Genomic DNA, 12,067 nt, shown 5'->3' with positions numbered 1-12,067 from the left:
CGTACACCTTATTGCGACAATATTACGCTCTATTCTCTTTCTGTCTCGGTTTGTACTTTGTTGCACATGACAGCGCCATTATAAATGATTGACCTGTGTCCCGGGATGAGGTCACTGACACCGCACATAAGACTCTAGGACAGAGGTGAGTGACCCCATTACACCTCTCTAGTACCGGCTTCGGCATCCAATCTCTTCCCTGCTGCTAAAGTATCTGAGGAGGAGGCCAAGAAAGTAAGTGCCCCCCCCCCACCCCTAAAGTTATATTTAACTATGTAACTAAATTGTATAACTGTGTATTTTATAGGTCACTAGATAATGTCAATGATTCCTGGAAGGTTTTCTGTGGATATCATAATCCCCTTTAGATAGATAGTAGAAGAGGTTGGATAAAGATATTAGTCCATCAAGTCCAACCTATAACCCTACAATCCCTTTAAATGTCTCTGTATACTAAGTTGGGGGGGGGGGGGGGCGTATGTTCACCCCTAAAGTCCTGTTTGTGATTGGTAATGACTTCCTAACTCCTGTTAATACTAATTATTTACCATATTAGTCCCAAAAATAGAAAGCAGCCCTCTTCTTAAATACTCTGTGCTGCTGTTATCTCTGTCCCTTTGTCTGTCACCTCATACTTGTCTCTATTCTCCTCTTCCAAACATGACGCATGCAGCCCTATCCACAACCAGACAATCCTATGAGCGATCAGGACACTGCCTCCTACAAGATCAGGTCACTCTTTCCTGAAATACTCTGTGCTGCTGTCACCTCCCACTTGTCTCTATTCTCCTCCTCCACACATGACGCGTGCAGCCCTATCCACAACCAGACAATCCTATGAGTGCTCAGGTCACTGCCTCCTATAAGATCAGGTCACTCTTTCCTGAAATACTCTGTGCTGCTGTGGTCACTCCATTCTCCTTGTATGGCTTTCCAGTTGTCTTCCATCACATGCTACCTATACTGTACATAGACACACTCATGCATATACAAACACACGTATGATCAAACTATCCTGAAATACTCTGTGCTGTGTTCACAATTAACCAGACGAGGCATACAATGAGATCTATGGCAGAATCATACGTGATCTGTGATAAATGAAGCAAAAAGGTTTAGACGTTCTTTACCTGCCAAAAACCGGCCCCCCCACAAGCTGTAAGATGCCAAAGAACGTCTGCAGGTATCCAAATCCAACTGTATCTAAGCCGAGACTCTTAGCCAGGTACTGCAGGAAGATGGGGAACAATGTGTTATATGAAGGAAGCAAAAAAAATCTATATAATGTAACAACAAATTATATGGGGAGCCCCTGTGTAGCTCTGTACACTGTGTATCAGCCCCAGGTAATACTATATACTGAGGAGTCCTGGATTTTAGCCATATAGATTTTTAACCTCCATCGTTCAGTGACAACAAGCAGAGATCTTGTACATGGCGACAAATCTCAATGCAGCAATTATTAAAAAGTTACAGAACGTTTTATTGTTCGGCTATGTCTGCACAAAACCGGAAAATCCAGTCACATTATTTCTGTCCTCATCTCCTTCCTCAGTGTGAACAGAACTTCTATATTAGCTCCTGTCCCGAGAGGGTTGAAACCCCTAAACTTCTACTTAACCTGGGGCCTTTCATTTTGGCTTCCAGCAGCTGCCACTAGGGGGAGCTCACTACACGCATACATATAGAGATCCCACAAAATTCAGTATATTACAGGATGTAACTCAGGATCAGTACAGGATAAGTAATGTAATGTATGTACACAGTGACTGCACCAGCAGAATAGTGAGCACAGCTCTGGAGTATAATACAGGATAAGTAATGTAATGTATGTACACAGTGACTGTACCAGCAGAATAGTGAGCGCAGCTCTGGAGTATAATACAGGATAAGTAATGTAATGTATGTACACAGTGACTGTACCAGCAGAATAGTGAGCGCAGCTCTGGAGTATAATACAGGATAAGTAATGTATGTACACAGTGACTGTACCAGCAGAATAGTGAGCGCAGCTCTGGAGTATAATACAGGATAAGTAATGTAATGTATGTACACAGTGACTGTACCAGCAGAATAGTGAGTGCAGCTCTGGAGTATAATACAGGATAAGTAATGTAATGTATGTACACAGTGACTGTACCAGGAGAATAGTGAGCGCAGCTCTGGAGTATAATACAGGATAAGTAATGTAATGTATGTACACAGTGACTGCACCAGCAGAATAGTGAGCGCAGCTCTGGAATATAATACAGGATAAGTAATGTAATGTATGTACACAGTGACTGCACCAGCAGAATAGTGAGCGCAGCTCTGGAGTATAATACAGGATGTAACTCAGGATCAGTACAGGATAAGTAATGTAATGTATGTACACAGTGACTGTACCAGCAGAATAGTGAGCGCAGCTCTGGAGTATAATACAGGATAAGTAATGTAATGTATGTACACAGTGACTGTACCAGGAGAATAGTGAGCGCAGCTCTGGAGTATAATACAGGATAAGTAATGTAATGTATGTACACAGTGACTGCACCAGCAGAATAGTGAGCGCAGCTCTGGAGTATAATACAGGATGTAACTCAGGATCAGTACAGGATAAGTAATGTAATGTATGTACACAGTGACTGTACCAGCAGAATAGTGAGCGCAGCTCTGGAGTATAATACAGGATGTAACTCAGGATCAGTACAGGATAAGTAATGTAATGTATGTACACAGTGACTGCACCAGCAGAATAGTGAGCGCAGCTCTGGAGTATAATACAGGATGTAACTCAGGATCAGTACAGGATAAGTAATGTAATGTATGTACACAGTGACTGCACCAGCAGAATAGTGAGTGCAGCTCTGGAGTATAATACAGGATAAGTAATGTAATGTATGTACACAGTGACTGTACCAGCAGAATAGTGAGTGCAGCTCTGGAGTATAATACAGGATAAGTAATGTAATGTATGTACACAGTGACTGTACCAGCAGAATAGTGAGTGCAGCTCTGGAGTATAATACAGGGTAAGTAATGTAATGTATGTACACAGTGACTGCAGCAGCAGAATAGTGAGTACAGCTCTGGAGTATAATACAGGATGTAACTCAGGATCAGTACAGGATAAGTAATGTAATGTATGTACACAGTGACTGCACCAGCAGAATAGTGAGCGCAGCTCTGGAGTATAATACAGGATAAGTAATGTAATGTATGTACACAGTGACTGTACCAGCAGAATAGTGAGTGCAGCTCTGGAGTATAATACAGGATAAGTAATGTAATGTATGTACACAGTGATTGTACCAGCAGAATAGTGAGTGCAGCTCTGGAGTATAATAGAGGATAAGTAATGTAATGTATGTACACAGTGACTGCACCAGCAGAATAGTGAGTGCAGCTCTGGAGTATAATACAGGATAAGTAATGTAATGTATGTACACAGTGACTGTACCAGCAGAATAGTGAGCGCAGCTCTGGATATAATACAGGATGTAACTCAGGATCAGTACAGGATAAGTAATGTAATGTAATGTAATGTATATACACAGTGACTGCACCAGCAGAATAGTGAGTGCAGCTCTGGAGTATAATACAGGATGTAACTCAGGATCAGTACAGGATAAGTAATGTAATGTATGTACACAGTGACTGCACCAGCAGAATAGTGAGCGCAGCTCTGGAGTATAATACAGGATAAGTAATGTAATGTATGTACACAGTGACTGTACCAGCAGAATAGTGAGTGCAGCTCTGGAGTATAATACAGGATAAGTAATGTAATGTATGTACACAGTGACTGTACCAGCAGAATAGTGACTGCAGCTCTGGAGTATAATACAGGGTAAGTAATGTAATGTATGTACACAGTGACTGTACCAGCAGAATAGTGAGTGCAGCTCTGGAGTATAATACAGGATAAGTAATGTATGTACACAGTGACTGCACCAGCAGAATAGTGAGTGCAGCTCTGGAGTATAATACAGGATAAGTAATGTAATGTATGTACACAGTGACTGTACCAGCAGAATAGTGAGTGCAGCTCTGGATATAATACAGGATGTAACTCAGGATCAGTACAGGATAAGTAATGTAATGTATGTACACAGTGACTGTACCAGCAGAATAGTGAGTGTAGCTCTGGAGTATAATACAGGATAAGTAATGTAATGTATGTACACAGTGACTGCACCAGCAGAATAGTGAGCGCAGCTCTGGAGTATAATACAGGATGTAACTCAGGATAATGTAATGTAATACATGTATTCATATTGTTATGTAAGTGACCAGGTACTTTGCACACATCACTATTACCACCACTTACCGGTGTCACTGAGAACTGCATGAATAGACAGGAGATATCGATGGCAGCCAGCAGGTAGGTGACTCGGATGACCTGATCTCGCATCTTGGAGGTCCCGGGATCAGTAGCCATTGCCAGTTATTACAGGGCAGGTTTTGTGCTGAGCAGTGACTGAGGACACTTCAGAATCTCGCTGTTTCTTACTCCAGTTCCTCCGGTTCCTGTATCTTTAGTGCAAAGTTCAGACCTGACTCCTCCCTCATTGAGGGGTTTACCGTGCACGGCGCAGATCTTTAACCCTTTCTTACTGCTGCGGCTGTTTTACTGTAGAACATACTGACTTTGGTTCTACAGGGATATTAATGTACAATAAATATGAAGGGTGTGTATACTGCTGCAACTTTATTTCTATCACTCTCGAGTATAGAAGAAAAAAGAAACAACTTTACTTACACTCTTATTTATACACCTGTCACCTGTTTCACCTGTCACCTGTTTTGTGTATACAGCTCCTATGCTGACCTATGTGTCTCCATGTTCACAGACAATAAGGGCATCATGGCTGGTTATCAGGAGGACACTACATGTATGAGAAGATAACCTGACCACAATAAGGACATCATGGCTGGTTATCAGGAGGACACTACATGTATGAGAAGATAACCCGACCACAATAAGGACATCATGGCTGGGTATCAGGAGGACACTACATGTATGAGAAGATAACCCAACCACAATAAGGACATCATGGCTGGTTATCAGGAGGACACTACATGTATGAGAAGATAACCTGACCACAATAAGGACATCATGGCTGGTGATCAGGAGGACACTACATGTATGAGAAGATAACCCAACCACAATAAGGACATCATGGCTGGTTATCAGGAGGACACTACATGTATGAGAAGATAACCTGACCACAATAAGGACATCATGGCTGGTTATCAGGAGGACACTACATGTATGAGAAGATAACCTGACCACAATAAGGACATCATGGCCGGTTATCAGGAGGACACTACATGTATGAGAAGATAACCTGACCACAATAAGGACATCATGGCTGGTTATCAGGAGGACACTACATGAATGAGAAGATAACCTGACTACAATAAGGACATCATGGCCGGTTATCAGGAGGACACTACATGTAGGAGAAGATAACCCGACCGCAATAAGGACATCATGGCTGGTTATCAGGACACTACATGTATGAGAAGATAACCCGACCACAATAAGGACATCATGGCTGGTTATCAGGAGGGGAAACTACATGTAGGAGAAGATAACCCGACCACAATAAGGACATCATGGCCGGTTATCAGGAGGACACTACATGTAGGAGAAGATAACCCGACCACAATAAGGACATCATGGCCGGTTATCAGGAGGACACTACATGTATGAGAAGATAACCCGACCACAATAAGGACATCATGGCTGGTTATCAGGAGGACACTACATGTATGAGAAGATAACCCGACCACAATAAGGACATCATGGCTGGTTATCAGGAGGACACTACATGTATGAGAAGATAACCCGACCACAATAAGGACATCATGGCTGGTTATCAGGAGGACACTACATGTATGAGAAGATAACCCGACCACAATAAGGACATCATGGCTGGTTATCAGGAGGACACTACATGTATGAGAAGATAACCCGACCACAATAAGGACATCATGGCTGGTTATCAGGAGGACACTACATGTAGGAGAAGATAACCCGACCACAATAAGGACATCATGGCTGGTTATCAGGAGGGGACACTACATGTATGAGAAGATAACCCGACCACAATAAGGACATCATGGCCGGTTATCAGGAGGACACTACATGTAGGAGAAGATAACCCGACCGCAATAAGGACATCATGGCTGGTTATCAGGAGGACACTACATGTATGAGAAGATAACCCGACCACAATAAGGACATCATGGCTGGTTATCAGGAGGGGAAACTACATGTATGAGAAGATAACCCGACCACAATAAGGACATCATGGCTGGTTATCAGGAGGGGAAACTACATGTATGAGAAGATAACCCGACCACAATAAGGACATCATGGCTGGTTATCAGGAGGACACTACATGTATGAGAAGATAACCCGACCACAATAAGGACATCATGGCTGGTTATCAGGGGGACACTACATGTATGAGAAGATAACCCGACCACAATAAGGACATCATGGCTGGTTATCAGGAGGACACTACATGTATGAGAAGATAACCTGACCACAATAAGGACATCATGGCTGGTTATCAGGAGGACACTACATGTATGAGAAGATAACCCGACCACAATAAGGACATCATGGCTGGTTATCAGGAGGACACTACATGTATGAGAAGATAACCTGACCACAATAAGGACATCATGGCTGGTTATCAGGAGGACACTACATGTATGAGAAGATAACCCGACCACAATAAGGACATCATGGCTGGTTATCAGGAGGACACTACATGTATGAGAAGATAACCTGACCACAATAAGGACATCATGGCTGGTTATCAGGAGGACACTACATGTATGAGAAGATAACCTGACCACAATAAGGACATCATGGCTGGGTTTCAGAGTCTAGAAAGTTTCTGCATTCATGGTCACCAGCTCTTTAGTAAAAAAAAAAATCCTCCTCCTCCCAGCTCATCCTTACGTACTTATTTATAATCTTCCACTATTTCTAAGGCTAAGTTCACAGCACATGATTTGTGTAGACACCGCACGGAAACCACATGGACCCCAATATAGTCTATGGGGTCCGTGTGGTTTCTTAGCTAACTGCTTTTTAATGCCTTTGGTATTCCATTCCGGGGATCCCTATGCAGACTTCCAAAACGCAGATGTGACCTGGGCCTTATGAACAGCCTTTCCATGGACAGTACACACTAGAGGGCGCTGTTACTACACAGCAGTGGTCAGTGACAATTTCCCGGAGGTCGTGTGTAAGATATAAGTCAGCTATCTATAATACTGGGGTCTACAGATGTTCTAGAGAGGCTTTTAGGCTCCAGGGAATTGCCCAAATATGCCCCGGCCATGTAGGGGGTTAAAAGATATGGTGTCACAATGTATATGCAGAACTGGCTCCGCATAGCATTCAGGTCATGTTCAGATAAGCCTGATTTGCTGCAGATTTTTTTTATACTGATCTTTCAGGAATAAGGCTGGTCTTACACTACCGTAATGTAAGTCCGTAAGTCCAGACCATTTGCGGACACATTATAGTCAATGCGGCCTCTTACACCACTGGATATTTTAGAACTCTATGGGCGAGTGCGGCAGTTTACGGCATCTGTGTTGGTGATCAGCAACTTGCGGACCGTAAACTCATCACGGTAGTGTAAGACCAGCCTAACATGCAACAAAGTAAGATACAATACAAGTAGGATTTTATGAAACCTAATACACACAAGGGAGTGGGGTCCATACAATGTGTCCAATCTAGACAATGCTCTGTGAGCTCACCATATGATCCCAGGGTATAAATATTCCCTTGTATCTCACAGCAGCAGGAATGGCTCAAAGCAATCACTTTATTGATCTGCGCTAAAAGTTGCCTAAATAGCCCGAGGTATAAAACAACAGACAAGGACGCCTTCAGTCATAAGACAGTGCGCTCATATAGTCACCCATCCAGCAGGTAAGTATAATGCATTAACCCTCACCGCTCCTGAGTCTTAGGGCCCATGCACACGAATGTTGGCGAGTTCAAGGGTTTCCCTGGATAGCACACTGACCCATTCATTTCTATCGGCCCGTGCCTTTCGATGGATCTGTGTGCGGGCTGATAGTCTGTGCTATAACACTCAGGACTGGTCCAATGCTTGTCCGGTCTTGCAATGAATGGGGCTGCAGATTGGCGGCACATGGATAACATCCAATAGGGCCTATGAGAAGGGGTTGTTTTTTAAGGCTCCGTTCCCACGGAGTAACGCGCCGCTCATTCTGACACGTAAACACGTGTCAGAGTGAGGCGCTTCAAAACAGATCCCATTGACTTCAATGGGTGCCGGGTTACGTGCGTATCACATTGAAAGGAATAGGTAAAAAAGCCACAATGGGTAGCGTGCGTAAGACGGATCCCATTGAAGTCAATGGGCTCTGTTTTGAAGCGCCTCACTCTGACACGTGTTTACATGTCAGAATGAGCAGCGCGTTACTCCGTGGGAACGGAGTATAATGTTGTAAACGACTCACCTGCATTATATATTTTCCCCACTAGAGGTCGCTGCAGTCCTGACTTCACTAAACCATCGTACAAAGCCAGAATTTAGGATTTTTTTAAAGATTTTTTTCGGAGTCATTTTTTCCTACACAATATTTTTCAAAGGACATAAATCCATTGAAGTGGTTGTGATGTCATCAATGGAAAATAGATGAAAGAAGATGAAATCACTTGGTTGTGTGTCGCTGACCATAAAGAACCAACATCAGTCCCTGACAGTAAGTTTTTTGGATGGTGTTCTGCTGCCGGGATCCCCAGCGATCAGCGGTGAGGAAATCGGGCAAAATGATTTCCTTTCCCTGCAGCACCCCCACAGGTGAAACGAGGTATTACACTGCCCTGATTGCAAGGCTTTCCTGTGCAATATACAAGATAAGATGAAATAAGATAAAATAGGATAATCCTTTAATATGAACATGATGGATCCCCTGGAGAGAGAGATGACTGTGGTTATTGTTGAGCATCTGCCATGGCCGCCATCCCCCAATAGGGTCATTTGAAAAATAATAAAAAAATGAACCCTGTCCGGCAATGCTCTGTTTAGGGTTGCGCAGTTTTTAACCCTAGACGAACTCTACGATCCTATAATCGACACCAGACTGATCCGCTCCTATGAGTCACTGTATTATTGCAGGCTGGTTTATATAAAGTCCGAATTAAAGGGGAAGTGCGTCTTTTGTTATGTTTTTTCCTTGGTCCTTCTGTCTGTAAACACATAATGGCTCCTACAGAATCAGCGAGAAATCATCGACTATGAGACACCTGGGCTCACAAGAGGGATCCATAAAAGCCGACACAACAATGGAGCGACCATTGCTAGGAAACCCCAGGGGTAATAATAAAGCTTATCTGCATTCACCACCCTGAGATCACAGCAAAGGGGAATCCATAGAATTTAATCTTAGGGTCTGGCAGCTTTTCAGATATGACCTTCCTGCATCAACCCGGAGGGGGATGGGGACAAGTGTTCTCCTTTGTCTGAACCATTGCCAAACATTAATACATTCTGTGGCCGGGATTGTCTGTGCATCATGTACAATGTATCCCGCACCTCTACCCAGGAAATACAAAGATTGCGATATTATTATTTCATTTTATTTGACTATTTTTCTTTTGATAGCGTTTTCTTTCCATTAAAATTAACAGTAAAAATGATGGAAATCCTGAATAATATGGTAAAAAGATTAAAAGAAATACAGGAATCACTGCACAAAGAATCCCATACACAAGAATGACGAATATAATACTGTCTGCTATGTACAAGAATATAATTACTATAATACTACTCCTATGTACAAGAATATAACTACTATAATACTGCCCCCTATGTACAAGAATATAATTACTACAATACTACTCCTATGTACAAGAATATAACTACTATAATACTGCTCCTATGTACAAGAATATAACTACTATAATACTGCCCCCTATGTACAAGAATATAATTACTACAATACTACTCCTATGTACAAGAATATAACTACTATAATACTGCTCCTATGTACAAGAATATAATTACTACAATACTACTCCTATGTACAAGAATATAACTACTATAATACTGCTCCTATGTACAAGAATATAACTACTATAATACTGCCCCCTATGTACAAGAATATAATTACTACAATACTACTCCTATGTACAAGAATATAACTACTATAATACTGCCCCCTATGTACAAGAATATAATTACTATAATACTACTCCTATGTACAAGAATATAACTACTATAATACTGCTCCTATGTACAAGAATATAACTACTATAATACTACTCCTATGTACAAGAATATAACTACTATAATACTGCTCCTATGTACAAGAATATAACTACTATAATACTACCTCCTATGTACAAGAATATAACTACTATAATACTACTCCTATGTACAAGAATATAACTACTATAATACTACCTCCTATGTACAAGAATATAACTACTATAATACTGCTCCTATGTACAAGAATATAACTACTATAATACTACTCCTATGTACAAGAATATAACTACTATAATACTGCCCCCAATGTACAAGAATATAACTACTATAATACTACTCCTATGTAAAAGAATATAACTACTATAATACTGCTCCTATGTACAAGAATATAACTACTATAATACTGCTCCATATGTACAAGAATATAACTACTATAATACTTCTCCTATGTACAAAAATATAACTACTATAATACTACTCCTATGTACAAGAATATAACTACTATAATACTGCTCCTATGTACAAGAATATAACTACTATAATACTACCTCCTATGTACAAGAATATAACTACTATAATACTACTCCTATGTACAAGAATATAACTACTATAATACTACCTCCTATGTACAAGAATATAACTACTATAATACTGCTCCTATGTACAAGAATATAACTACTATAATACTACTCCTATGTACAAGAATATAACTACTATAATACTGCTCCTATGTACAAGAATATAACTACTATAATACTACCTCCTATGTACAAGAATATAACTACTATAATACTACTCCTATGTACAAGAATATAACTACTATAATACTATCTCCTATGTACAAGAATATAACTACTATAATACTGCTCCTATGTACAAGAATATAACTACTATAATACTGCTCCTATGTACAAGAATATAACTACTATAATACTGCTCCTATGTACAAGAATATAACTACTATAATACTACCTCCTATGTACAAGAATATAACTACTATAATACTACTCCTATGTACAAGAATATAACTACTATAATACTGCTCCTATGTATAAGAATATTTATTACTGTAATATATGTATGCTATATACTGTTCCTGTTCCGTCTCCATCCCTTACATTAGAATTTGTGGCTACGCCGGCGTTTTCCTGCCGTTCTCATTGCTTATGGGTTGGTTGGCACTATTGGTGCACATTTTGGTGGGCTCATGGGGGTCTGGGATGCTTTAATTTGCTGACAAAGGCTCTTTTGCAGGTCAAGATGATGGCACACTCATCTCCTGGCTCCTCCAGATCCGCCTTTGTCAGGCTCTTACCCCTTATGCCAGATGGCCAAAAAAATGCTAATTTCCCTCTTTTTTTTTTTCTAATTGAATTGATGTGTCTGAGCCCGGACTGCGGAGTGTGCGGCATTGAAATAAGAGGCCGGGGCACCTTTGTCAGTCGCCCGCACGCTGTGCAATGTACGACTCTTTCCGTCTGGGCAAACACTGCAGCGTAAACTGACTTCACCTTAAATGCTCCTCTATAGAGTCCTGAGCAGACCCTCCCTCTTATGTCTGCGGGTCCGCTAGTCCGGCATCTGATCATACAGAAATTCTCACGGTCTAGGAGATCTGGCAGCAGATCAGGAGATTGGTCTGATGCAGTAGGGGAGGCTGAAGGTGTTGTAAGAAGGAGGGTCCCTCGTGGTGGTCCCACAGACACAGTCACGTTCATCCAACTCTATGGGACGACCATGGGATGTCCACGGGACCCCCACTCTTATAATTGGTGTTTTTCCCAGGATTGCACCCTCACTGATCAGAC

The 12,067-nt window shown here is 41.4% G+C and overlaps 1 protein-coding gene across 1 annotated transcript in view; it reads right to left on the bottom strand.

Annotated features, from left to right (window-relative positions):
• The window catches only part of SLC67A1 (solute carrier family 67 member 1), a 55,158-nt gene extending 50,692 nt beyond the window's left edge, over positions 1 to 4,466 (bottom strand). Inside the window, exons 1-2 of the mRNA XM_075280465.1 lie at positions 4,310 to 4,466; positions 1,131 to 1,228 (exon numbers count right to left, since the gene is read on the bottom strand). Of these exons, the coding sequence (XP_075136566.1) occupies positions 1,131 to 1,228; positions 4,310 to 4,420 (209 nt within the window). The 5' untranslated portion in view covers positions 4,421 to 4,466. The remainder of the gene's footprint in view (positions 1 to 1,130; positions 1,229 to 4,309) is intronic.
• Positions 4,467 to 12,067: the final 7,601 nt, after the last annotated feature.

This window comes from Leptodactylus fuscus, chromosome 7 (genome assembly GCF_031893055.1).
Source record: "Leptodactylus fuscus isolate aLepFus1 chromosome 7, aLepFus1.hap2, whole genome shotgun sequence".
Classification (NCBI taxonomy): domain Eukaryota; kingdom Metazoa; phylum Chordata; class Amphibia; order Anura; family Leptodactylidae; genus Leptodactylus; species Leptodactylus fuscus.
Note: the sequence above shows the minus strand (reverse complement) of the source record. Positions and strands in the feature narration are given on the sequence as shown.